Source organism: Lipomyces tetrasporus (genome assembly GCF_029532465.1).
Source record: "Lipomyces tetrasporus strain NRRL Y-64009 chromosome Unknown POJ06scaffold_12, whole genome shotgun sequence".
NCBI lineage: Eukaryota > Fungi > Ascomycota > Lipomycetes > Lipomycetales > Lipomycetaceae > Lipomyces > Lipomyces tetrasporus.
In genome coordinates, this window is record NW_026611607.1 from 66,870 (window position 1) to 92,361 (window position 25,492).

Consider the following 25,492-nt stretch of genomic DNA (forward strand, 5'->3'; position numbering starts at 1 on the left):
ATGCAGTAGTCGTCACTCGTCAGCAAGCGAATAGGTAGTTCCGACTTTTCCTTTACAATCCCAATGATTCTTCCTTTTAAATCGACCGGTAGAATCGTCCGATTTCCCCTAACCCATCGGACGGATAGATCATCGCCGTCAGGTTTAGGGGACTCTTCTGGTTTGACTGACCGGGCGTTTGATGCGCCGACTCCGAACCTATCCACACCAGGTGGCCACGATTCTCTTGCAAGTAGTATAATATAAATACTCATCATGTTTCCGGCCGTGTTTCGGAATCGCAGTAGTCGCTAGCACCACCACTGCACCTCATCGAGAACCAACAACTTGATCGACACCTGAGTCGTGTATTCAAGACGCACTTCGGCACGAGTTCCAACAATTCATCTGTCATATCACAATGAGTGACAAGTCTAATTCCACAATTGCCATATTCGGCGCAACAGGAGGCTGCGCGAATTCCACCTTGGTCCGTTCTCTGCTGGCCGGCTATGATGTGTCCGCTCTGGCCCGAACGCCAGCAAAATTGACGTCTCAGCTTCTTGCGCAAGGTCTGCCACAAGAAACCCTCGATCAGCACTTGACCATTGTCCAAGGCGATGCGACTAAGGTGGAGAACGTCAAGCGAACACTGCTCTTAGATGGTAAACTTGTCTCGTTCATCATCTCCGGTTTGGGAGGGAAACCAGTTTTCCAGAAATCGCTTCGGAAACCGGTCAGTATCGACAATCCCGACATCTGCGCCACAGCTACCGAGACGATCTTGAACGCACTCCGGGAGATATGCGCGGAGAATCCTTCAGCCGCAGCCATGAAGCCATTGCTCGCCTACGTCTCCACTACCGGCATCTCGAATGGCCCCGAGGACGTCCCGTTCGGGTTCCGATTTCTCTACCATGTTCTTCTCGCCGTTCCACATGTCGACAAGCGCAAGATGGAAAGTATCTGGACGTCGCACATGGCTCAGCCGGAAGCCAGCGAGCGTCTTTTCCGCGGTGTAGTCGGCGTGCGCGCGAGTCTCCTGACTGGGGGAATCGATTACAAGTCCGGAAAGGGCTGGAAGACCTTGAGAGTGGGCGTCGAGGAGAAACCGGCTGTCGGATACACGATTGCGCGGGCGGATGTTGGCGAGTGGATTTTTGAACAGTTAATCAAGAAGGACGGAGGCGAGTGGGTTGGAAAGAGTGTTACGTTGACGAGCTGACCGATTATGTTCCATGCAACAATAAAGTCTACATGCACATGGCGGCGGGGGACTCTATATATAATTTAAATACACTTTATGGTTGAAAGAATTTTCTACGATGGAAGAAATCAAATTGTTGACAATCTTGTCACGCTCAGAGAGGCGTGCGATTCGGGAGGAGCCATGCTATTAAGTTTCAGTTGTTCCGCAACGACTGGAAGAATTATGGCCTCGGTCTAACATCACCGTTCTCGATAGCACTAGTTACATTTGACATGTTAACTACTGTGCATTTGTTTTTCAGCGTCAAGGATGTAATGTCAGCAAAAGCCCCACCCATAACCAAGTTCATTCATATCAAGGTTGTGGGCGTAAATTGCCCTGTCGCTGCCAGAACAGTGTGGTCAGATTTGACAGTTTTCCTTTGTTACCTTCGCGTAGATATGGGAGCCAGACGCGCGGACGCACATTCAGGTAGGGCTGTTGACGATACGATATCGGCACTATTTTTGCATATCGTCAATCGGCATCGTCTAACTTAAGGTCTGCCGATATATATCGTCAATCGGCATCGTCTAACTGGAAGTCTGCCGATACGATATCGTCGTAATTTGACGACTGCCGATACGATATCGTCACCGATAATTGGAAGTGGCCCGTACAGATTGGGCTCGGGCTCACCTACCAAAACGGAAAAGTCTTGTGCCGTTGGCATCATTAACTCATCCAGATTCATTTATTCGTCATCATCCAGAAACGTGTGACACGGATCAACAAAGCGTGTAAGCAGTAAGCAGCGTGTAAGCAGTAAGCAGCGTGTAAGCAGTAAGCAGCGTGTAAGCAGTAAGCCGTCGTTGTAGCGAGCTCTCGAACTTAGAACTACTGAACTAGTAACAACCAGATTATTTGATGACCACCCCTTGTCAAAGTTGGCTCTGTAATTGGTGGCGGATACACAAGGACGAGTATCCACAGATGGCAGCAGCCGCCAGGGTTTATCTGGCGATCCCTGCCTCTGAAGTTGCTGTAGAGCGGCTGTTTAGCACAGCGAGGGATGTCTTAGGTATCCGCAGACATTCGTTGAAGGGCGATACCATAAGAATGCTGATGTTGATTCGCGACGGTTTCAAGTGGTAGGGGCCCAGGGCAGCGTGAGTGCGTTCCAATGTGCCTTCGTGTTCGTTAGTCTGTTTTTCCGGCATTTGATGGTGACCCATCTGGGTGATTTACGAGTTATGTTTCGTCTCAGTCTGGTTATGCAGTGTCAACATGCGTCCGCTTGGCTACTGGCGTCTTTTTCGGTTCCTTGCCTGTAGTGTACATAGCTCGTGAACATTTCCAACGTTGATCTTTGCGTTAGCATTCATTATTTTTAGTTTATTTTTATAATAAATTTCTTTTATATTTTTAGTTTAACAGTAGTACTCAATAATTGTCACAAATGCTGGGTAGGGACTATTGTTTGAAAACTCGCACGCGGACCACAAGAAACCTAAGAATTCAATGTATCAGAATTCGGCAAACTCAGGTGCTGACGATTTCTATCGTCAATCGGCAATCGTCTAACTGGAAGTCTGCCGATATCGTATCGTCATTCATGATATCGTCAATATCGCCAACAGCCCTACGCAGGATATTGCGCCATAAGATTATCATGTCTTAAAATTGAGTTCGGGACCGAAATATCGATTTTTACAATTTAGATCCAGATCATGTTCTTGGTGGGCTAATCTTGAATACGTCTGTTAAGAAATGACGTTTCTTTTGATGCTTAAATCTTCATTATCGCATCTGAGCCAGTTCGGCTTCAAAGGTGCCCACGTCTGTCCGCCCTCCGACCACCAATTTTTGTTGGTCTCAGCTGATTACGGACAGAAACGGAGAACATGACCCAGGAATACTCTTGTCAGAATGCGTTATTCATGCTTTCTCATATCTATTCCATCGGTTGAAGGCTCCATAGATGTCGAGAAGGCTAATCAAGTCAGTTACGTTATATTGTGAATATTACGGTTGTTAGACGTCAGTAATTGCGCACGCGTTGCCGTCGACCCTGCATCGGACAATCGTTCCTCCGGCAATTCATCTCTGAACGTAACTGAATAACAATTTTCTGCGTTACGGACGTATGGCTGCATTGCAGCATTTTAGCTGGATGGACTTCTTGTACTTGTAAATAATACGCGCATTTAAGTTCAGCATCTGTGATGCCATAATTTATGCAGGAGTTCGATTTATAACCCGAGGATAATATCCCTACCTAGAAACTCAATTCTGGCTATGATCTCTTCACAAAAATGTATCAACCGTCACGAAAAGTGAGATTGCGATTGCGACTGACAGCGCCCTTTCGTTGTTCTGCTCTAACTAACCCATCTGTCAATCCGTCTAAACAGTGGTCACAGTTCCCACAGCCCGTACAAATATGACTTTCCTTAACAGTCCTGATATGGGATAGCGAAAGAAAAGAGTACTTGTTGGCGACTAAAAAGCAGGGCTGTAGGCGGATAGGCGGATTTGGCGGATAATCCGTATATTCTTAATTAAATTGAAAAAAAGGTCAAAATCTAATAGGGTTAGGGTCAGAGATAGCCCTAACCTTTAGCTCGCATAGTCCGACAAGAGGTTATTCTTGCACTGGCGTACACGCTCACATGTAGCGGGGATGACCGACCAAATAAGTTGGGTCCGCTACAGCGAGTCCATTTAGGAAATTCAAATAGAACTTTGCGAAATTTTTAAAGAAATTAGATAATAACTATTAATGAATTTTGCCAATTTTTAAAGTCGGATAAAAGGCGGATGCGGATGCGGATATGGGAAAATTTGGCGGATATCAGCATCCGTCACAGCCCTGCTAAAAAGACTTCTCGAGCAAAGGGACCCTGCAGATTTATTAATTGCTTGGCAAGCGTGGGAGTCGATGAAGGAAATTTTGGAGTTCCATGCAAACTCGCCGCAGTGGCTGAGTTCCACCCTCATGCGCGAGGGCTTCCTGTACGACAGTATGAGCTCCTCCTGCGCGATTTTGGAATCCTGAACAACGACGACACCTCAGATGGAGTCGTTTACATTCTTGGAGAATTTGTACTGGTATCTACCATTCGTGGTATTTCTATTGCCATCATTGCTAGCTGGGAAACCTAAACAAAATCCTCCACCAGGGTTAGGGTCAGGATAGAAGAAAGGATCCTCTATTGCGAGACAGCAATTTTATAAAACATTCCAAAAATGGGTTATCGGACCGTGCAATAAAATAAATCACACACCTGAGCAAAAAGCAAGGCGGATAACAAAGAACAGGTACTATTTTCAGTAAGCAGTAGATGTAAGAAGCACTATTTCGTCCTTGATACGCACGAATCGAGGATAGTGATGTCGAGTCTAGGACGCGACAAAGGCCGCAGCCACTAGGTCAGGCTAGTCGCCCTATCTCCGATATTGACATGTATTTGATAGTCCGGTGGTCAGTGTTAATGACACAAAAGATCCAAACTGGCTTTCTCGGACTCGTCAGATCCTTCTGGGATAGTCTTACAGTAGTTGGCTTCATCGCGGTTGCTTATTGAACATGGTTTATACTTCAGATTGCGCCGCCAATGTTGCTTTCAGTCTGCTGTTCAGGTCTGTCATAACATCTTCAAAGGTCAGTATACGTTTTCTCGTTCTACTCTGCGTGTTGCTGCGAAGGGTCTCGGTCGTAGCCGTTCGTGACGCGTCTGAATTGCTTGCGCATTAGCCACATGATTCGCAGTTGCCATGGTAAGAAATACAGAGAGTGTACCTACCAGTTAGGCGTATAATCTCGGGAATGTGGGCATTTCCATAGTATCGCGCAAATTAAGTATTTCTTATACGATATAGCACTAGCTTGATAAAGAGCAAGTCGCTTGAAGGTGGCCAGAAATCGGAATAATTTTTTAGTAATCCACTGGGCTTAAGTTCCTTTCGTTTCTTTGTCTTTCGCCAGTACACGTATGTAAATAGCTTCTGGCTTTCAAAAAAAAAACCTTTTGGAACGCTTGTATTAAGGTTTCAACATCAGGTACAAGGCTGCCACAGTAAAATCTAGGGCAAAGGGTTATTTTTGATTAGGTCTCACTCGCTTGACACGCACAACTGCATCAAATCACGGTTATAAAGCATGGTATGGTGCATTTCGTTTAGTCGCTGAATTTTTTGAGCCCTCGTATCGTCCACTTCACAAAAGAGACATCAACTACAGCAAACCATAATAAATCACCAAATAAAATACATCACTGTCTACAAAATGTTAGAATTAATAGAACTTAGTTTGATCGCACTTAAAAAAATAGAAATGCCAGAGTTATGCTTTGTACCCTGTGGGCGGGTACAAGGGTGGTTTACTATGGCGAACGGCCCACTATGAAACGTCAGGTACAGTCAAAAATAAGGTTTAATGACTAATGTATTTGGTAATTGTATATTTGCCTCGACGGTTATGCCATGAGCAAAATATCAATGCGCAGTTATGTATCGCAAGGCAACGCGTCGCCTCAAATAAACCTGTCGTCAACGCTTATATATAACATAAAGTTACGAGTTATTCGTGTTATTCGCTATTATCCACTCTTTCGTCTTACATCAGAATTTTAGGTGCCACACCCCATTTTTTTTCCCGAACACTGCGAAATTTCACTGTGAGTGCAATTTCATTGAAAGAATTTGGGGAGAGGCGAAGCGAAGGAATGAATAAAAAAATTTCATATCCGGTATCGAGAGCCCGTGTTCCAGAAATTCTGGACACCATTCCAATTGACAAGATTAGAAAGTTTGCTCGATACACATGGCGATTTATAGAAGCGTATACTCAGGGCCTCGATGAGAAATCAGCGATTTATGCTGTAAAGAAATATAAGTCACATTGAAGGTTACCTCCGTCGTTAGAACTGTAGGTATAATGTAAAGGGAAATCATGGGGCAATTACCGACTATACCCTTTTTGGAATCATAGTACCAGCGGGTCCTAGATATAACCCAAAGAAAGTTTATTAATGAATCATCTACGAGCCCGAGGAATTCTATGAAGCTCATAGCCTCCCGACCAACATCGGAATTGGAAGTTGTAGGCTCAATTCTTACAACAGCTCCTGACCCAACAAATGATACATTACAGGCAGTGCATTACGGCCGATCTGACGAACAAGGTATCACCACTCCTGGAACTTTCAAGCACATTCTGAATGGCTTTGATATCCTTGATGTACTATCGACGACAGATGATCAAGATATTGGTGTGAGTAGTCTCTCTTGACACTTGTGTCAGTCCTGACTCATCAGGGTTAATTACCTACGACTCCTTGGTTCAGTTTGTATTAATATGACAGGGCAGGCCGGTCGTCTTCTTGAACATTGCGTGGTCCATGATCTTGTGCACGTGGATGAGGTTGACTATCAGAGTGATAAGCAGTCTGTGTCATTACAAGACAGCAGTGTCAGAGAACATCATGCCAGATGATCTGCATCGCTTAGAAGATGGCATCTCTCAGTTTTGTCAATCTTATCAAGAACTCTATACAAGGTGGAAAGGTTGCACCTCTAATTTTCACGGTATGCATCACCTTGTACATTGTGTCAAGACTTGTGGGCCAATGTCAGGCTACTGGCAGGCGATCAATTCTTCATTCCCCGATGGACAAGATCTATATATATATAGCGATCCGCGTACTCTGATGGTTATGGCATCATGGTACGATAAAAAACTACGCCATCCCATCTTGTTCTACCTCAGGAGGAGGCTGAATTCAATGTGAGGATGTCTGGAGTGCGGATCGCTGTCGAGCAGCTCTTTGGGCTGGTTCTAAACAAGTGGGCGTACAATTGATATAATATGGATTGAGACAGCAGTCCACTTGGTTGCTGGCTTTTATATGGTGTCGGTTCTGTTCGACAAACATTCATACCTGTCTTGAGGAGCGGCAATGAAGTTTCGCAGTCGTTCAGCTGCATCCCCCGGTCTCTAGATGAGTATTTGAAGTTAGAGTAGCTTTGATACGTGTTGAGAATAAACTTAAGTTATGACCAATCCTTCAACCCTTTCATTCAGCTATCGAAGACAAATGAATCGTTCTTAAAAGAAAAAATAGAAAGCAAAGTCGCTAGAGCAATAGCAAAGCAATAGCGGAGCACTAAGCAGAAAATCATGGCAAGATGCAGAGGATCAAGAGGACCCTAAGATTTATGCAAGAGCCGTCCAATCATCTTGCCCATCTCGGAAAATTGTTTGGACATGTCCGATCTCTTTTTGTCAACCTCGTGGATATGGACTTCAATTTCGGTCGTACCATCAAAGGATATCTCATCATTGGCCGACGGCTGTAAGGCTCCAGCTAGCGATTGCATCCCCAAACTGATCGCCTCAGTAAGTGCTCCACTGGTACTACTTATTGTCGTGGCTAACAAATCACTCCGTGATAGCCTAGACCGTTTCTTACGGGGCCTGGACTCCGTTCGGTGTAGTAACTGTTGCAATTAAACACTAGGTTGCTGCTAGTTTGTGTTGAAGAATGAAGACGACGAAGCAATCCACCTATAGCACGAGAAGGTTAGGGTTATCCAATTTACCCGTCAGGAATGCACACTTACTTGTATTAGACGGCCGACCAGACATACAAAGTTAGCAAGAAATACAACAAAAATGTCTGGTGGTTACGCCCTGCCATGGGTCACAAGTAACAACGGCCAGCTCCAAGAAACTGGCCTCTCATATGTATGTATATATTCATATACATATACATAGACAAATAACAGGAATATAATGGTGATAGAGAAAATTCTAACACCGTTCCTTATCCCCCGTGCCCACAGTCGAGTACGCGTCCCCGGAACTGGTAGTGTCCAAGTGGCTTGGATCTCGCCATCCTTGGTTAGCCTTGCTCCAGGGCGAATGAGCGCACTCGAATTAGAGAGGATCTCAGTCCGTCAGGACTCCCCTCATGCCCCCAGATGAGAACGTATTGCCGGACCAGTTGTGCTACCGCGGCTTGGATCTCACCGTATTGGTCAGCTGGATCCAGGCTGTCCTCGCCCACATTCGAGTACGCGTCCCCGAACTGGTAGTGACCAAGTGGCTTGGATCTCGCCATCCTTGGACTCACCTTGCTCGAGGCGATCAGCATATCGAATCCCCCGTGCCCATACTTTATCCCCCGTACCCATAGTCGAGTACGCATCGCCCGAACTGGCGAACGAATCAGCGTACTCGTATTGCCCCCAGTAGAGGACGAACTGCTAGAACCGGCAGTGTACCAAGTGGCTTGCCTCTGGCCACTCAGACTCACCCCGGGTTCCATGCTGTCCTCTTGCCCACACTTGAGAACACTGTCTGCCTACATTAATGTTAGCCAAATGACCAGGTTGTAGGAATTCTGAAGTATACTCGCTTGTGATCGAAGAGGATCTCAGCCAGTTACAGGCTCCCCTGTTGGCTCTCCGCAGACTGTGTCGCTTGCCAGGCGACTTAGTTCTCGTTGTCAAGTTGAAAATCTATGTTCGCGTAAGACGATGACGAGGAAGGGGGGCAGCAGCAGCGGGGAAAGATGGCCGTATTTACAACCAGACGAGAAGCACAGAAGCTGCGACCAGGGCGAGCATCCGATCTGGCCGACTCCAGAGTCTTGGCAAGCGCCGTCAGCATTCGAATTAATTAATTAATTTATTGTCTACGGCGCGATCCACGTCCGAGCGCGATCGTGTTACACTGAATTGGAGTACAGAGACGTCTTGCAGCCGGCAGTGTCGGATTCCTGATCCGCAATGACGCGAACAACCACTCACTATTGGCAAAACCCTCTAGAGGAGGAAAAAACGCTGTCTCCAGGATTCCATATCAGCTGGGCCACTGTGGACGTTTAGTGTTTCGCGAATTGTGGATGAGACAGGGACGCGTTGTTGACGCGTCGCGGAAACGCTGCGACGGACGCGTCGGCGAGCGCGCAACAGCATCCGATCTGTGTAACGCCAGAGTCTTGGCAAGACAATCATCGGCTCGAATGTGAAATATTAATTAATTGCATGAAGCCGAGCCGACACGTGAACTAAATAATTAAACAAAATCACGAGGAACTGCCAGCCCCGATAAATTAATTGCTGGTCGACAGCGATCAAACAAACCCGACAGATGAACTGCGGCAACTGCCAGCCCATGCTGGTCTATAGACTTCACTGCGAAGTCCAATTCCTGGCACAGCACTCGCATATACTTAAAAAACTCCCAAAAGTCAAAGTCACCAGACTTCTGTATTATTACAGGAAGAACACGACGCGTGTTTGCGACGCGTTCGAGCGTGTTAGATTTGCATCCCGTTCCGGACTCACCGCTGGAGCCGCACTCGCGATGCGCACGGACAGGCAATTTCGAATAAACAAATCACTCAATTCTCAGCGCGCGTAAATGAGACAACGAGACTGAACGTGACAATAATCCTACCAAGCTCGGCGCCGATTAAGCCGAGCAGCACAAATCAGACAGATCACCCATCCTGCCGTCTCAAACGCAAAAAAAGACGAGCAAAAGCAAAAGCAACGCGACAACTAGACCACGTTCCGCACTCGCCCGTCTTCCGCTTTGGCGGAGTAGCGCAGATCGGACAAAGCTAGACAACGAGTTCACATGCACATTTTGCCAATATAGCGCGGTCTGAGAATGCGTAGCAGAGATCGGACAGATCAACTAAACGATCGCTCACTAAAGCACGTACCACACTCGCGTCTTTGATTTCTGTTCTGTGCCTGTGATTATACAGGGCCCGTTTCCGCCGCCACTGTTCTGTCTGATTCTCTATAACACTTCGCATCCTTACTTTTACCTTCTTCTCAACACTTCGCATCCTTCCAATATGCAACAAATCATGCCGTTCTGGAATGAGATTTCGGCGAGGATCAGCCGCCAACTATGGCTACCGCCCGCCTCTATTCCCCCAGGTGAGTGGAAGGAACTTGGCCGTGGTTGGGGTACCTGCCGGACCTGGTCTTCTGGTGCTGAGGTCCACCCTGAGTTCAAATTGCCGCTCGATGGGCTCGAGGAGGGGGACCAGGATCAGCATGGATGAGACAGGATTTGCAGTTGGCGACACTCAATCTACGCGTATAATTGTCGATTCTACTCAGAAATCGAATTGGAAGGTTACTGCAGGGAAGCAAGAGTGGGTAACTGTGCTGGAATGTGTTGACGGAGCCGGCGGCGCCATACTACTAATGTTATTTTTATGGCCCAGAATACCAATTCAGCATGGATTCCGCAGAATACACCTTCCGATTGGCGCTTCTCAACGAGTACTAGCGGCTGGACGACTAATAACCATGGTTATGAGTGGTTACGGAAAGTATTTGAGCCAGAGTCACGTATTTGGGCCAGAGTCACGCAAGAAGTTTAAAAATCGGCCACGGTTACTGATTATGGATGGCCATTCTAGCCACATCACGGGCGATATGATTGCTCTATGTATGGAGAGTGGTATTGACCTTCTTATCCTACCTCCTCATTGTTCGCATTTACTTCAGCCACTTGATGTTGGGGTGTATGGGCCATTAAAGAGCCGTAGGTATGACCAAGAGCGGCGTGCAGCTGCCAACAACAAGACTGAACGTGACGGTAATGCTACCAATTAAACTGAGCCATTATAAAATGAGCGTAACGGTTGTAGATGTATGAAATTTAATTATTCAATCAGACACATGGATGTAACTTTTTATGTCGTAAAAATCCAAAGTGATGAGATACACTAATGGTGCCATATGGGCTGATATATGGTAGCTCAACTCTTATCCCTCTAGAGAATCTGAAAAAGCGCTGTCTCCAGGACTCCATATCAGCTGGGCCACTGTGGAAGTTTAGTGTAGCTTTGGATAATTTATTGGACGCGATTCGCTTCTGCCCAGGAGGCACAAGAATCAAGGGTGTTGTACCACTTTTGCATGCCCGTTTCGTCAAAATCCGGCCCCGTGCCGCTGTCCGCCATTCGCCCCCAGAGTTAGGGGACGACGTCCTACATGTGCACCGAACTTTTGTGGCTTGTTACGCTGCATAACCCTAACCTTCTCGTGCGGTGGCTCAAGCAATCCGGTCAAATTCGTCGGCGTTCGATTCGTTCAAGGTTGGAGCTAGTCTATAATAGGAATAGCGTGGTATATGAGTGGGCCACTAACCACCTATAGCACGAGAAGGTTAGGGTTATGCTGCCTAATATGCCACAAAAGTTCGGTGCACATTGTAGGGCATGCAGCCCTAACTCGCATGAATTACGCTGTTCGGCCAGCCGAATGGCCGAACGCTTGAAAATAATTTTGCTAATTTTACCGAGTAAAAGTACCAATGCCTTGATTTGTGTAATCCAAGATAGAAAAGGGACACCAAATTAAAAAGTCATCCGTGGCACAAGCCCCACTGTGATGATAGCGACGCGTCTCTACGCGTCGTTTCTGCACATATGTGGCCTCCTTAACCCTCCTTAACCTTCATAGGTAGTGATCACTATGGCTGAGCGTACTTCCAGAAGTCCAACTCCGGGAACTTATCCTAGACTATTAGAAGATGACGCTCTACTAGCGTCCACAGGTTCAACTACGCCGAGGACACATAATTCGATCCCCACAGCTAGGGGAAGCAAGTCTGTCTTACACCGTCCCCGAAAAAGGCGTTCGCTAGGGGCATTTGATATTCTGAAGCGTAGCCACTCAGATCTTATTGATCGAGACAATCTAGGCAAGCTTCATAGCTCTTCTTTTCATAGGATCAAGGAAGTGGCACAGAGTCTGAGCGAAGAGGAGAAGGCTGCGCTGAAGGAGAGCGCAGTCGATCCGGCAGTCGCCATGTCACACTTATATGCAAGTATGTTAGTGCAAATGGTGTGTGAGAATATTTCTGTTGATTGCTCTAATATTGTCATGCGCTAATTCGCAGTACTGTAGGAAAGGGCCGACGAGATCAGCTCTGAAGTACCCATCGAACGACTATTCATTCTCAAGAGAGGAAAAACTCTTTACTACCACGGAACGGTTGCGGCAAAACGTTTGTTAGACTTGCAGCATGAGGAATATGTGAACGGCAATTCAAATAATATCTTTATGCAGCTTCAGTCATATTTGATGCTCAAAGAAGCGGTATGTCCAATGAAGATTACGTTAGCAGTCCTATTGACGTATTACTTTAATAGTTTCTGTGTTGGCGCCTCCTACATTTTCCAATGGTCACCAGCCTAAACGGCCCAAACTGTCGACTGTAAAGGATCAAGCAATGAGGGAATCGTTCAATAGTGTGCTCGGTAGGTGACGTTATGGTGTCTGCGATATGACAAATCTCTGTTCTAACATGTCTATGATTTAGCTCAAGCTACGAACGATAAACACCCCAACCCCTTAAAGTTCACTTCCTTTAAAACAATCGAATCCGAACTAGCTAATGGAGGTTTTAAGATCAACTTCGATGGCGATTGGTCATGGTCGAACTTCGAGACCGCCTACAAATCTAGAAGTATTTCGGCTACTCAGTCGATAATAGACGCTATAGAAGACAAGAAAATTACAATGACAGCTATTGATCACACCAGTGCAGAAGTAGCCGCCGAGGACGACACAAATGCAGAAGCAATTGACGCATGCGCGGACACTACCGTGGAGCGAGTCACTGGCGAGCTCACGAGAGATGCGAGCATCTAATCAGTGACAGGTTAACGAATGTGAGACTAGGCAAGGTGTAAGATTAGACGCGAGGACCCCGAGTAGGTCTACATGACTAAATCAGTGCAGAGGGTAATGTCGGTTGAGGGCTCTGTATTACACAGTATTACACTAAATGAAACTGTTATTTATGTCGTTAAGCGTTCAATACGACGCTTTACAAACTATGATGGCATTGCTATGGATGCGAGTCAACGAATAAACTCGAGATAGCATCTTTGTTGTAGATTGAAGTCAATAGTAAAGGAACACTTAAACGAGACGGCGTTGGTTTGCTGAATGGATTTTGCGAGCGTGGTTGTAGAGACCATCCAGAGGCATCTGAAACCACCGATTTATCTCCTCAGAAACTCCAGCTTGTCCCCGCCGTCTATACCTATTCCAATCCATTGATATCACAATTAGCTAGCATTCTTGCAGAGTAATGAAACAATTGAAGGATGAAACTTACCAAGACACTTTCGGACATCCAGCTGCTCATGCAACTTGCATTTTCCTACAGAAGAGTGATTGTGTCCGTAACATTACTGCAACGCTCTTTGTACTTTATACATGTGGATACATAAGAATCGTCAGAAACTCTTTAATACCGCACTCTGCTTGGAAGAAGCACTACCAACTGTGCTCAATAGTCGAAAACAATTGTCGGAACCGGATCAGCTAGATAAATTGTGAAGCCCGGAACCGATCATTAGATCAAAATAAACTCGCCATGAACAATTCAGACTCAGACTTAAACTTGATACTGATTGAGGCAAAATGGACAAAACGAAATATCCGAAGTTACTGGAGCATCGGATCAACCATCTGATGTGATTTATTTGTGGTGCTAGGCTTGCCGTCAGGGCTGTCAGCCGGAACTGGTGAGGCTGGATGTTGGCAACTGCAGCACCAGTCATCAGCATTGCTCACAACCTGAAGTTAATCTCTTCATCGTTGCCGAAGAAAGTCCTTACTATAAATCCCCCCGATGTGGTCGTTAGGCAACTTATTGCGAGCAAACAAGGTAGAGGCTATCCGATCACAGTCCGACCCCTATCATATTTAGGCACGTCGTACTTAGATAAATCTCCTAATTAAGGCGTATTATATAGCAAAATACCAACCTTAACTTCGAGCGAAATGCACTTGAGGAAGTCAAAGTGCCGGCAATGGTTCCGTCATTCATCGGATATTGTGGTCTTTAGTTAACTATCATTACTATCAAAATGCAAAGATAGTAGCCGTGCCCCCTCATAAATTTTTGGTGTGCGTCAGGGTATACCATAAATTTGGCAGCCGGTAACATATGTTATTAGCTGAAACATAAACTTGATTCGCCTACCTACCTGAATTTGGCTCCCAGCTCCCTAAATTCTCATGTATTGGCCTGAAATATACTCATTATTCCCTTACCATAAATCACTTCCGAGCTCCGTCAATTGCTATCATGCACGTCCGTGTTGACGTACACCTCGTAGTTATTTAGACAGGACCAGCAGTGGTCTCAGATGGCAGTGTCAATTGAGGCCACAGCGGAGCCAGCTGAGGGAGGAAGTTTCCGAAATGTACTTTCCATGAATTCTCAACAAGTCATAAAATAGTAGAATTAATCCATGGCACAACTGGATAGGTGATTCCAATCTATGTGCTTACTGCGAGCTTGAAGCTGTGATTGCCGAAGGCAGGAAAATTTGGGAGTGCTGCCAGGAAAACAAAACACAGCTCGATCGAAAACTAAACAAACAATCCTCACGCCGACTTCGTCTCTCATCTTCACAAACCAATCTCACAGAACCATAAGCATTACAACCTGGTTATTAAATAAAACGATTTATTCTGGATATGTCCAAAGTGACTTCAATGACCTTTCTTTGTTTATTTTATGTTACATTCCAGGCACATTTATGAACTATTGACATTAACGGCTAATGCTGATTATAACAAACACGAATTTAAGGAAATAAAGGCAACGTATTCTAACAATCTCTTTTCACTTAATTAGCTTCCTGGTCATCGACTTGATTATCATCGACAGATAGCATGGCTAAGTCGAAGATAGCGTCGGTGGGAATGCAGTCTTCATCTTCCTCGTCAACAAAATTCTGGTCACTGACCACAGTATCACTCTCCACCACCAATTCTCCGTCGAAATTCTGGCCCTGGCTCTCTGAAGGAAGGCACGAGTACGCACGTTCGATGAGTTCTAGATCATTTAAGTGTTAACTGACAATAGGAAGGAACTATCAACGATGCTGGTCTGTACCTTGGAGATATGGCTTTTGCATCTTCGCTTCTTCCATAGAGAAATCCGCGTCTATTATGGTGTTAATAACCCAGGTATGGGTACTCACTAATTTAAAATGTACACTCACTAGACATAGAATCCAGGTTGTCCAGGAAGCTTTTCGCCACTTGTACTCCCGCCCACATTTTGTCGACAAAAATTGTCTCGAAGCGTCGACCAGATTTATTCCCTCTGGCATAGGCAATCAGAGCTTTTAAGTTCTCCATGGCCCACTGGATCGCTCTCATAACTTCTGCTCTGATGATTGCTATCTCTTGGTGCAGAGCCTGAATCTGGAGGTGCAGTTGAATGGCTTGGCGCATGCCCTGACTGTTCACCCAGCGCGGCACATTACTTAGTATCATACCGAAATTGTCAAGTTTAAAGAAATGGTGTAGAAGAGAACTGGTCTCCTCCTTACCGTTCATCTCCTTTTGCAGTAGTTCGTAGCTGATCTTTTCAGGTTTCAACTCGGGCGCGATCGGCAAGGCATCGACCAAGGCGTTGTACCTCCTGATTTCCTTCTCGACTGCAGGGCGTCTTCTTCGAATTTTACTGAAAACAGCCTGAGTATTTTTATGGCCCCGGAGCCGAGTGTGGACCTGCTCAAGCTCATAGTTACGTTCAATCATTAACTTCTCAATGTTGTCCGCGACCACCCGAACCTGCTGGACCGAAGAAGGCAGTCTTTCCCTACTGCGAGTTGTAACATAAGTTTTCTGACTATCGATCTGTGCCAAGATGTCGTCTTCATTGACATTGAGTTTCTCTAGATCCCATGTCGCCGCCTTAAGAGCCTTGGTAGCACGCCAAAGACGATCGCAAAGCGCCGCTCCAAGTTCTCGTGTCATATTACTTGAAGTGTACTCTATGTGAGCATCGAGACTTTGATGGCGATGAATCGCCGATGACGTTTTTAGTTGACGGACCAGGAAGGCTGCTTTCGACCAATATCGCTCTATGCCTTCCCCATCTGTATCTCCAAGACCAGGGCGGCGATGGGGATGATACTTTACCTGACATGAAAATTGATGGGCATACACGTGAAACTTATTGACCGCAACGAGGAAGTCCTTGTCAAGTTCTTTACCTAGCATCTATAGACAGAATTAGTATCCAATATTGATATTCAAATAGCGACGTACTGTCAGTGAATTCTCCAACGCACAACCGACATCATAGGTGACTCCCCACTTTGGCGCGGTAGGATATCTTTGGACAACCTGCTTGACAATCTCCAGAACATCTCCGAACGGCTCCCCTTTGGTGAATAGGTTGCGACAGAAGAGAGGATGGCCGTGCCGGCACACAACTCCTAGCAAGCCTTGAGAATCAAACAGAGCATCTCCCGGCCTTTGCTTGGGCGCTTGGAAGTTGCTAGCGCAGCTATTTGCTTTCACTTTCCTAGTCTCAGTCTTTGTCGGATCCATAAAAAAATACTCTGGTTCGGGTTCAGAAATAGGCGATACATCCTTGCCATGCACTTGTTGGAAATTGCCATCAATTGATATTGTTGGGCGATCTTCCCTAGTCTCGGCATCAGTGCTGCCAAAACACGATGGACACAAGGTTGCGAGCGCGTTGAAACGAATTGAGTCTTTATGTTTTGTTAGCATATGGTATTACACAAGGCAGTCAGTACTGGCCACTTGCCTGTCGGTTGAACCGTCACTTCAATTGCGTTGTCTTGCCTTTTACGACACTCTTGGTGCATTCTTAGCCAGCGGTAGTACGTATCACGAAATCTCTTGTCGAAGTCAGGGAGCTGCTGCAAGTACGATTGTTCCAATGATTGGCGCAATACTTTCGCAAATGCGTCGGCCGACAGTCCGCCAGTATTCTTTAACATGTGGAAGAGTTTGAGCAGCTCAAAGGAGAACGCGGCCGTTGGGCGCACAGGGGCGTTAGTCATATACCCCAACTTGATCAATTGAATGACCCTGTTGTCTGGACGCAGTTGGATATATTGTGCACCTATACGAATTAGTTTCTTTCACGCAAACATCGAAGGCTCTACGATTCGCATACGATTAACGTCAAGCCAAAGACAGGATCTGGAGTTGTGGCTTTTGAGGGTTGCCCGCGGCGGCTCTTCCCATTCCATGTAAGCATCCACAGCAGCTGCGAAAATTTTATTCCATGCGTCCGCATGCTGCTGTCTCTTGTCAGTGTTCCGTTGTGACAATGTTTTTCCAACGTTTATGATTATATCTGGGGTAAGGGTGTCTGGCAATATGTCAAGGGGGTTCGCGTCTCTGTGCTATAACACGACGGCGTTAATTCCACCATGTAGATGCCTTAGAATGCTCACGTCTTCAACTGTCCCGTAATCTTCATAATCTTCAACATAATTTTCAATCCGGGCATTAACAGCCGACTTTATCTTCCTCTTATGCCTTTTAGCGTTTACAAAGGCTCGCGCTTCCTCGTGGGTCATAGTAAACGTCTGCGCCCCCTGCAGCATGGCGTCGAGAGTGTCTATCGTATTTCCTTCAAAGGAATACGGTGCCCGCTTATTTTGCCTTTTCCTCCTTGTAGTTGCTCTGGAATTGTCCATGTCGTGATTATAACAGTCGAATAATTGACGCGTTCCGAAAACGGCAATTGGAAAAAGCCTGGTTTTTTTGGTACGCGTCAGGTTCCCCGCCATTGTGAGAAGATGAATCTCTAAGGGTGTGGTACTTCTGTACTCCGGAACCCAGCTCGCCTAAGTGCGACATTTGGCCATTCGGCCAGCCGAATGGCCTAATGCATGCCAGAGTTAGGGCTGCATGCCCTACAATGTGCACCGAACTTTTGTGGCTTATTACGGCGCCACGTTCGTGCCGTAGGTGACTATATCCTGTGCCCGCACTCACGTAGTGATATCCAGCCCGTCGGCTCACTATCACTAGTGTCAAGTATCATGACGTAGAGATCACCGAGGGTGATCTGCCGTTGCCTTGATGCAAACTACAGAGCATACACTTTACTATCTAAGAAGAGGATACAGTTGTCATTTTAACACAAAGACAGATCTGACGATCGAAGCTTTGCTGATGGCATGTGGCATTTTGTCGGCCGTTTAAGACTCGCCCTGAAACAGCCTACTAGGCATACCGCTGGTCCGCTGCAGTGCAGCCCCATGCAGGGCATGTTATTTGTATAGCCACAAACCCGAGCACGGACAAGGACAAGACGGACAGAAGGGCAAACCAAGCCGCAAGTCAGGCGACAGCGCTGACTGTCGTTTTAATTTTCTTATACATCACTAGGTTTCTTATAGCAATTAACGCACGCTGCTATTCTGTCGTAAGTACATACTCCACCTCTTCTGAGGTCTACATATGCAATTATTTTATCACTCGCTACCTCCTCGCACTTACAGCATCTTTCCACTTATAATAATCATCATCTTTGACCGCAAAATACTCGCTATAGTTCTCTAGTACTTCTGATTCGTCCATCCCATCATTTAGTTCCTCAATTATGGCCTCAGTCTGCTCATGTGATAAATATGTCCTGTGGTTGCCCTTATAAGCTTCTGGAACGCCATGGCCACCTATCCAAGCAAATTTATCATCAATGTTCATCACATTAGGTGTTGTACAATTACTACAGTCCATATTATCTGCCAGAACCTGATCTATCAACGCGTCATCCATCGACATATTGTTCCAAACGCTTATGAGATTATTCACTCCTCGTTGGTGGATTATATAAATGATAAATAATATCAGAGCCAACACGAGTACCACTAATTTCATCATTGGTGCTGTAAACTTGGCGTATTTGGTCGAGATTGAGTCTTGGAGCAACAAGGTGAGGAAACTAGACAGAGAAGCCAGGTGCGTGAAAGAAGGTATTGCCGAGTGACAGTCGCGTCGAATGGTGTTGTCGAGGAGGAAGCCGTGAATTTATGTTCACTGCTCGTGATGGGCTACTTGGGACTTATTTTGGCTAGTAGGGTTAGGGTTTTAACATGTTAGCCGAAGCTTAATTGTTAGAATTAACTTAAAACCTCAAAATATCTTCAGCATGTAAAGCGCCACGAATTTGGGGAGCTAGCCATGGGCACTCATCCCGAATGCAAGCCAAGTTGTCATTTACGAACGAAAATAGCATCAAGTCCTTGCTATTCTTTGATACCATAAGGTATTCATTAGTTCCACAAATAACAACGAGCGCTTTCGGTATTCAATCGTTCAAACATGGACCTGATAGGAGCTGGACCCTGATGTTAGAAAATGATATCCGCAAATTCCCTGCAATCTCCACGCAGACATGCACGTCAAAAATACGAGAAAGAGAAATCAATGAAGCTGGTTGCTATTCTGTGTTATTTAAAGTACCTACTCCACCTCTTCTAAGGTCTACATATGCAATTATTTTATCACTCGCTACCTCCTCGCACTTACAGCATCTTTCCACTTATAATAATCATCATCTTTGACCGCAAAATACTCGCTATAGTTCTCTAGTACTTCTGATTCGTCCATCCCATCATTTAGTTCCTCAATTATGGCCTCAGTCTGCTCATGTGATAAATATGTCCTGTGGTTGCCCTTATAAGCTTCTGGAACTCCATGGCCACCTATCCAAGCAAATCTATCGTCAATGTTCATCACATCCGGCGTTGTGTAATTATTACAGTCCACATTATCCGCCAGAACTTGATCTATCAACGTGTCATCCATTGACGTATTATTGCTAATAGTTGTGGCATTATCCAAGCCTCTTTTATGGATTACGCCAATGCATGAAGCGCAATTAAACCAGATGGCCCCCCCTCTGTAATAGATGTCACTCTTGAGGCAGGTCGCTCTGCTGGCGTAAATGCGGGCCTTCTGTTGCCCACACGGACTGCGATTGGCGTATTTATACGACACTAATATGTCTCCCCTAGTCAATCCGTTGTAGTAAACACTTCTGAAATTTCTGTTCGTCCTGCAGCAAGCAAACATGCCAACATTGGTACATTCCAGACTCCTGCTATACCAACAACTGTAATGCGAGTAGAAATATATGTTCACACCTTCTACCCGATTGATGGAAAAGACGAGTAATATCAAGGCATACGCAAGCAAGGTTAATCTCGTCATGTCAAGCTGTAAGTTTACAGTAACCCAGGTCGATATTGATTGTTCAGACGAACGCGAGGACGAAGATGCGGACGAAGAAAGATGAAGACGAAAACGAGGACTGGACGAAGGGAAAATTGCAGGCGGACGGCTACCTGGTGGTAGAGGAGGAGAGCACAATAGAGGTGTGACTGTCTCTATTTATGCCTATTGCTCACAGGATGTCTAGTTGAGGGAGTATGTGAGAACTTAACCATACAATGGATCTGGGTCAGCACCGGTGTCTTTAATGTCTTGGACTTAGATCAGTGCGCTGGACTGGTAGCGGCCCTCGCAGTTCCCCCACCTTTCCAGGACACTAGCATCCTTATAGTGACCATATATACCGGCGTCTTTTTCCAGGATTTTTCTTATATAAATTAACCTAAGCCCGTGAGGATCATACAAGGGAAGAACATCCAGATGGCTTTTGGCTTATAAAAAGTTGTCGAAACCATCCGCGATAGATATGACCGGAAAATGCCGAAGCTCAAGCGCCAATTAAGTCGTCAATTAATGCCTAGGCCATAAAAAGTAAATTTCATGCATGGGACGGTAACTCTAATTTTCGAATACTTGTACAATCATATGATTAGCAATTCAGACATACAATTAACGCTTTTCTAGCCGCTTTATTTAGAGATCTGAGTTAGTCATTCCAGTTTCGAATAGCATCCTAGAAAATAGTCAGAACTACGGGTCGTCGTAGCTTGGAATAGAGTGACAGCCTCACGGTGCTGTGTATGATATGAAGTTATCGCCTAGTCAGATATCACCTCTGCGCTGCTACATAACCGTCGATGGCATAGGTACCAACAATCTTCGCCCAAAATCGCTCAATGTCTTGCACATGCCGCACAAGTTGCATCTCCTGCTTGACTGAGATGGAAAAGAAGTGCAGCTTGGTTGTCTTAGCCGAAAGCCCGTGTTCAGCTTGAGCGAACGGGGTCGTCCAGAATTTGCTTGGCCAGGAGTCGCTGACTCTGCGGATGGTAACCATAAGTCATCTTCCAATACACCAGAATACGTGCTAGGGGGTGTGCGCTCACTCATAATCAGTATAATAAATGGGGAAACGTATATATGTAGAGAAGAGACAACAGCTCGACGCGTCGCGTCGCGTCAGCATTATAGTTTACTTTCGTACCAATTTGATGCTTCTATCATTCATAAGCCAAGGGTGTTGTACCACGTTTGCATGCCCTTTTCGTCAAAAAGTGGCCGAGTGCCGCTGTCCGCCATTCGGCGCGGAGAATGGCGTAACTCGCCCCAGAGTTAGGGGAGGACGTCCTACATGTGCACCGAACTTTTGTGGCTTGTTAGGCTCCATAACCCTAACCTTCTCGTGCCATAGGTGCCACTAACACCCTGACAAGTGAGCAACAGCAGTTCCACAATTCCACAGTTCCACGATCCAGTAATTTCATTGGACCCAATCGTCATGTATATTGCGCAGTAATGACCAGCCAATCGAGTATTTACGTTCCCGGTCCAAATTCCTGGGCGAAGCCAGGTTCAGCCGAGCGCAACAAAGTTGAGGTCCTGCCACTGCTTCAGCCGTGGCTCACTGGCGCAGCCTTGAACGACGGCACTCCAATCGAACCGAGAAAGGTGCTGGAAGTGGCTAGTGGATTCGGTAAACAGGTCTCATATTTTGCAGAAGACACGCCGTCCGTGACGTTCCAACCTACCGAGGCACAGGATGAATGTGTTGCGGCAATGAAGGAGGTCGCCAAACAGGCAGCCAATGGCAATATCTTGCAGCCTTTGAAGTTAAATGCCTTGTCTGACGCCGACTGGCTCAACGTTTTGGAGACTACTGGCCCATATGATGGAATATTTGTGTTGAACATGCTGCATATTAGTCCCTGGGAAAGTACTGAGAAACTCTTTCTCCATGCCGGCAAGATATTGCAAGGCAAGGTCGGCGCATTTTTAGCAGTTTACGGTGCGTTCAAGCGAAACGGAGAGTTCTCCGGCGAAGGTGATAGATTGTTTGATATTGATTTGAAAGCTCGAGATGCTCAATGGGCAATTAGGGACTTGGAGGGCGAAATTGTTCCGGAGGCCGAGAAGAATGGTCTTAAATTGACGGCATGCCACCAGTTGAACTTCAATAACTTGTTAGTCATTTGGACACTAGCCTAGGCGGGGTAAATAAGCATGTACATATAACAAAAGTATTAATTATGTTTATTCAAATATGAAACGCGTTCATTAAAAATTACCAAAGAAACCGTGACCTTTTTGTGTATCCACGCCATGTCATTACTAACAAACAATACCAATACCCAAAGAAATTACTATCAGTATTCCACTCTACGAGCTACTGTATCACGCACTGATCTTCAAGATGAAACTGCTCCCTCGCGACTTCCCTATCATTCTCGGCCTGTTTCGCTTTCGTCTCTTTAGGGAAATACAATCGGAGCTGATTATAAAGAGCAGTATCGATATTTCGTCCATCAGCCTGCACGACAACGTTTTGCCTGCAAATCGGACAACTATCCTTCTGTTGTCGTTGTAACTTGACTAAACATCGGATGCAAAAGACGTGACCGCAATCGAGGCGAACCGGCTTGAACGCAATTAGATAGCACACAGGGCAAACGTAGTCGTCCAGTTGGGGAACCAGTGTTAGAAGCTGGTTAGCCATTGTGAAGCACACCGACTTAGCAACTGACGCAGACACGGGCCTCGAAGGGTTGTTGAAGTAAAACTCGGGGAATACTTCTCGGGCACTAATACCAAATCAGCAAATTATGACTTGTCAAGCCGAAATCAAAACATACGTCAGCGCTGTCTGTTTATCAAACTTCTTCAAAATCTTCGTCATTGCAGTCTGGTTAAGTTCCTGAAACTGAGCAGATTGCAGTAACGACAAGTTTAACTTCCAAAACGACTCCAACAAAACCTTACTTTCGGGTGACTTGAATCGACTTACAAGGTCCATTCGATCAATTTGATCAGTGAACCATGTAAGCTGCTGCTTCGCTTTTTCCACATTTCTCTCACCATGATCCTGTTCCAGACTAGAGAAGAAAACTCCCGCGTCGATATACAGCCTGAAGATCTCGCGCCACACGTAGAGATCATTCTTCTTGTGAACCGGAGACACCACGTGAGGAAGCCTTCTGGCAATATCACTTACGTGCTCAGTCAGCTCCTTTTCTTGCTCTTCATGTAAGCTACCAAGTGCTGCCAGCTCCGAACACAACATCTTGAAGAACTCAGAGTCTGAATGCAAATGGATCTCAACTGTACTTGAGATTCCAGCTGAAGGTGCCTCAATACCGTCAGGAACACCCTTCATCTCCTCACAATCATTCTCAACTTGTATTGACCCGGCAGATTGCATTAGGTTATATTCGGGTTTAAATAAATCTCGCAAATCAAAACTTCGCCTCTTTCGTGAAGAAGGATCGGAATTATCTGCAGCCGTCGGCGCACCGGTGGAAGATGTCGAGCCCGCTATCGACACCGTATCACCTTCACATCCGTCTGTCTCGACATCTGCCCTCGCAGAGATGTAAATCTCGTGGTCCCCTGGCGAATTCAAGATAGTGTCGACCATATGGGAATCGTCGCCAACTGAGGATATATGTGACGACCGTGTCGCCCCATGTGAGGCCAGGCTCTCCAATTTTTCCCGCGTTTCAGGTGATATCTGTGCCGACAATGGCATGCCATTCAAATTATCGAGGTTAATTGTGATTTTTGGTACAAATTCGCGAAGCGTGCCTAGTCACCGATTAGAACACTTATAACCAAACGATGCGATTTAGAGATGTGTACCTTCGAATGAATATATCAGCTTAGGCCGTCCTTTGCCAGTATTACCTTGAGCATGATCTCGCTGAGCCTTCTCGTATGCAAGTAGCAACTGCAATGTCTCCTTCTCCAGGCCAAGTTCTTCGAGTTCTTGTACAACTTTGTTGATACATTTCTTCAGAGACTTGTACTGAATAGCCGCGCCTATCCACTCTTTGGGAATATTTTCCTCGTCAAGGAGCTGCTGAAATACTTTTGCGAACTTCATCTTTGGTGCTACCAGCTATTATGTGGGGACCATCCTATCTTTAAAAAAGTTTGTCTGCAAATAATAGTCTTAGCGGCAACTGAGGTAATGGAAGCAATTTAGAAATCTTCCATAATATGCGTTTCTCCCAAACAGTCGTTAAATCGACCTCCTAGACTAAATAATGCAGGCAGATCTCGAAGCGAGTTGACTGAGATGGAAAGGAAAGGGGCTGCTCAGCTACGAGTTATCTAGACTCGGCGGTGGTCAGGGTCCGATAATTGTTAATGAGACAGGGTAATTTTTCGAAATGTTGTCACAAGGCACGACGAAGTCCAACGAACGAATCCCCCGCACACGTGAGGGCAACGACATGAGAAAGTATGGCAGATTGAATATTTGGGTGCAACACGCCGTCAAATATTACTAAGGGTGCGTTTGGATTACCGTAATTATTTCCCACTTATTTCCCACTTATTTCCTACTTAAATCCCACTTCAGTTTTCACTTATTTGTCACGTGAATTTCCTGGGTTAGGTTCCCACCGCACAATAAAACCAAAAAAAACCTAAAAAAGGAACGTTTTCATTGGCACGTGCCACACTACATTTACCTCAGCCAAACTGATTGTTTGACGGGTTGACGCGTCAAATCCTCCACTCCTGCGGTTTTGTCGGCGTGGAAGTTGGTTCCGAGGGGTGTGGTGTCGAAGGTGTTCCGAGGGGTGTCGAAGGTGTTCCGAGGGGTGTGGAAGGTGTTCCGAGGAGGTGTGGAAGTGGGTTGAAGTACGTTGTAGAGGGGGGAAAATTATTAAGTAGAAAATAAGTGGGTTTGACCTACTTATTGTTTTTGTGTGGGCAATTATTTTCTAATTATTTTCTGAAAAAATAAGTGACGCGGCGTTTGGATTACCTCAATTATTTTCCACTTATTTTCCACTTATTTTATAATTGGGAATCCAAACGCACCCTAAATATTAGTGGGTTTCTCGCTTCCTCCAGGCCTTAGCAAGGAAATCTATTAGCTGGTGCAAATGTTTACGACAAACTCCTATCTTCATGCTCCCATACCGAAAAGAATTTATGGAGTAAGAAAACCAGACCACACTAATTGGCAGTTATCGAGGATATTCTGTGACAGGGCTGGACAAGATTCGATATTGTCGGTTTCCGCCAATCATGTCGCCGATGGCCTATTTTATCGAAAGCACAAGAATACAATGCAGG

General features: G+C 45.7%; 11 protein-coding genes across 11 annotated transcripts; 5 read left to right on the forward strand and 6 right to left on the reverse strand.

The window, feature by feature from the left end:
• The first annotated feature begins 66 nt into the window (after window positions 1-66).
• POJ06DRAFT_36684 (uncharacterized protein) lies at window positions 67-1,434 on the forward strand. Its single transcript, XM_056190942.1, has one exon. The coding sequence runs from the start codon at window positions 401-403 to the stop codon at window positions 1,202-1,204; it is 804 nt and encodes a 267-aa protein (XP_056040406.1). The 5' UTR covers window positions 67-400; the 3' UTR covers window positions 1,205-1,434.
• Window positions 1,435-6,361: 4,927 nt separating this feature from the next.
• On the forward strand, window positions 6,362-7,198 carry POJ06DRAFT_36709 (uncharacterized protein). Its single transcript, XM_056190943.1, has 2 exons — window positions 6,362-6,450; window positions 6,540-7,198. The coding sequence occupies exon 2, from the start codon at window positions 6,571-6,573 to the stop codon at window positions 6,958-6,960; it is 390 nt and encodes a 129-aa protein (XP_056040407.1). The 5' UTR covers window positions 6,362-6,450; window positions 6,540-6,570; the 3' UTR covers window positions 6,961-7,198.
• Window positions 7,199-7,844: 646 nt separating this feature from the next.
• POJ06DRAFT_240988 (uncharacterized protein) lies at window positions 7,845-8,367 on the forward strand (the record flags this gene model as incomplete). The annotated part of the gene is made up of 3 exons (XM_056186113.1): window positions 7,845-7,916; window positions 7,947-8,072; window positions 8,113-8,367. The coding sequence occupies 3 exons, from the start codon at window positions 7,845-7,847 to the stop codon at window positions 8,365-8,367; spliced, it is 453 nt and encodes a 150-aa protein (XP_056040408.1).
• Window positions 8,201-8,780, reverse strand: POJ06DRAFT_262090 (uncharacterized protein; the record flags this gene model as incomplete). The annotated part of the gene is given in 3 exon segments (XM_056188701.1): window positions 8,201-8,535; window positions 8,586-8,692; window positions 8,695-8,780. Coding segments are annotated over 2 exon segments (159 nt in total), but the record flags the coding sequence as incomplete, so codon positions are not given.
• A 2,900-nt stretch (window positions 8,781-11,680) lies between these two features.
• Window positions 11,681-12,862, forward strand: POJ06DRAFT_271328 (uncharacterized protein; the record flags this gene model as incomplete). The annotated part of the gene is made up of 4 exons (XM_056189496.1): window positions 11,681-12,052; window positions 12,116-12,307; window positions 12,402-12,468; window positions 12,531-12,862. 4 exons carry the CDS (start codon window positions 11,681-11,683, stop codon window positions 12,860-12,862), a joined length of 963 nt encoding a protein of 320 aa, XP_056040410.1.
• A 1,997-nt stretch (window positions 12,863-14,859) lies between these two features.
• Window positions 14,860-16,000, reverse strand: POJ06DRAFT_283620 (uncharacterized protein; the record flags this gene model as incomplete). Its single annotated transcript, XM_056190117.1, has 3 exons — window positions 14,860-15,068; window positions 15,129-15,179; window positions 15,238-16,000. The coding sequence occupies 3 exons, from the start codon at window positions 15,998-16,000 to the stop codon at window positions 14,860-14,862; spliced, it is 1,023 nt and encodes a 340-aa protein (XP_056040411.1).
• Window positions 16,001-16,758: 758 nt separating this feature from the next.
• POJ06DRAFT_202944 (uncharacterized protein) lies at window positions 16,759-17,403 on the reverse strand (the record flags this gene model as incomplete). Its single annotated transcript, XM_056185300.1, has 2 exons — window positions 16,759-17,123; window positions 17,178-17,403. Coding segments are annotated over 2 exons (591 nt in total), but the record flags the coding sequence as incomplete, so codon positions are not given.
• Window positions 17,404-18,105: 702 nt separating this feature from the next.
• POJ06DRAFT_262114 (uncharacterized protein) lies at window positions 18,106-19,030 on the reverse strand. The gene has a single exon (XM_056188702.1). It carries the CDS (start codon window positions 18,896-18,898, stop codon window positions 18,497-18,499), a length of 402 nt encoding a protein of 133 aa, XP_056040413.1. The 5' UTR covers window positions 18,899-19,030; the 3' UTR covers window positions 18,106-18,496.
• A 428-nt stretch (window positions 19,031-19,458) lies between these two features.
• On the reverse strand, window positions 19,459-20,429 carry POJ06DRAFT_36785 (uncharacterized protein). Its single transcript, XM_056190944.1, has one exon. It carries the CDS (start codon window positions 20,228-20,230, stop codon window positions 19,529-19,531), a length of 702 nt encoding a protein of 233 aa, XP_056040414.1. The 5' UTR covers window positions 20,231-20,429; the 3' UTR covers window positions 19,459-19,528.
• A 1,047-nt stretch (window positions 20,430-21,476) lies between these two features.
• On the forward strand, window positions 21,477-22,462 carry POJ06DRAFT_262120 (uncharacterized protein). The gene has a single exon (XM_056188703.1). It carries the CDS (start codon window positions 21,707-21,709, stop codon window positions 22,394-22,396), a length of 690 nt encoding a protein of 229 aa, XP_056040415.1. The 5' UTR covers window positions 21,477-21,706; the 3' UTR covers window positions 22,397-22,462.
• POJ06DRAFT_262121 (SPX domain-containing protein) lies at window positions 22,440-24,499 on the reverse strand. The gene is made up of 3 exons (XM_056188704.1): window positions 24,044-24,499; window positions 23,041-23,989; window positions 22,440-22,989 (listed from the first exon to the last, which is right to left on the reverse strand). The coding sequence occupies exons 1-3, from the start codon at window positions 24,285-24,287 to the stop codon at window positions 22,575-22,577; spliced, it is 1,608 nt and encodes a 535-aa protein (XP_056040416.1). The 5' UTR covers window positions 24,288-24,499; the 3' UTR covers window positions 22,440-22,574.
• Between the last annotated feature and the right edge of the window lie 993 nt (window positions 24,500-25,492).

Coding starts and splice junctions, on each gene's coding strand:
- POJ06DRAFT_36684 (XM_056190942.1), top strand. CDS start 401: ATGAGTGACAAGTCTAATTCCACAATTGCCATATTCGGCGCAACAGGA.
- POJ06DRAFT_262114 (XM_056188702.1), bottom strand. CDS start 18,898: ATGATGAAATTAGTGGTACTCGTGTTGGCTCTGATATTATTTATCATT.
- POJ06DRAFT_36709 (XM_056190943.1), top strand. CDS start 6,571: ATGATCTTGTGCACGTGGATGAGGTTGACTATCAGAGTGATAAGCAGT.
- POJ06DRAFT_262120 (XM_056188703.1), top strand. CDS start 21,707: ATGACCAGCCAATCGAGTATTTACGTTCCCGGTCCAAATTCCTGGGCG.
- POJ06DRAFT_36785 (XM_056190944.1), bottom strand. CDS start 20,230: ATGACGAGATTAACCTTGCTTGCGTATGCCTTGATATTACTCGTCTTT.
- POJ06DRAFT_262121 (XM_056188704.1), bottom strand. CDS start 24,287: ATGAAGTTCGCAAAAGTATTTCAGCAGCTCCTTGACGAGGAAAATATT. Junction 23,990..24,043: donor GCTGATATATTCATTCGAAG/GTACACATCTCT, acceptor ATCGGTGACTAG/GCACGCTTCGCGAATTTGTA. Junction 22,990..23,040: donor GATAAACAGACAGCGCTGAC/GTATGTTTTGAT, acceptor ATTTGGTATTAG/TGCCCGAGAAGTATTCCCCG.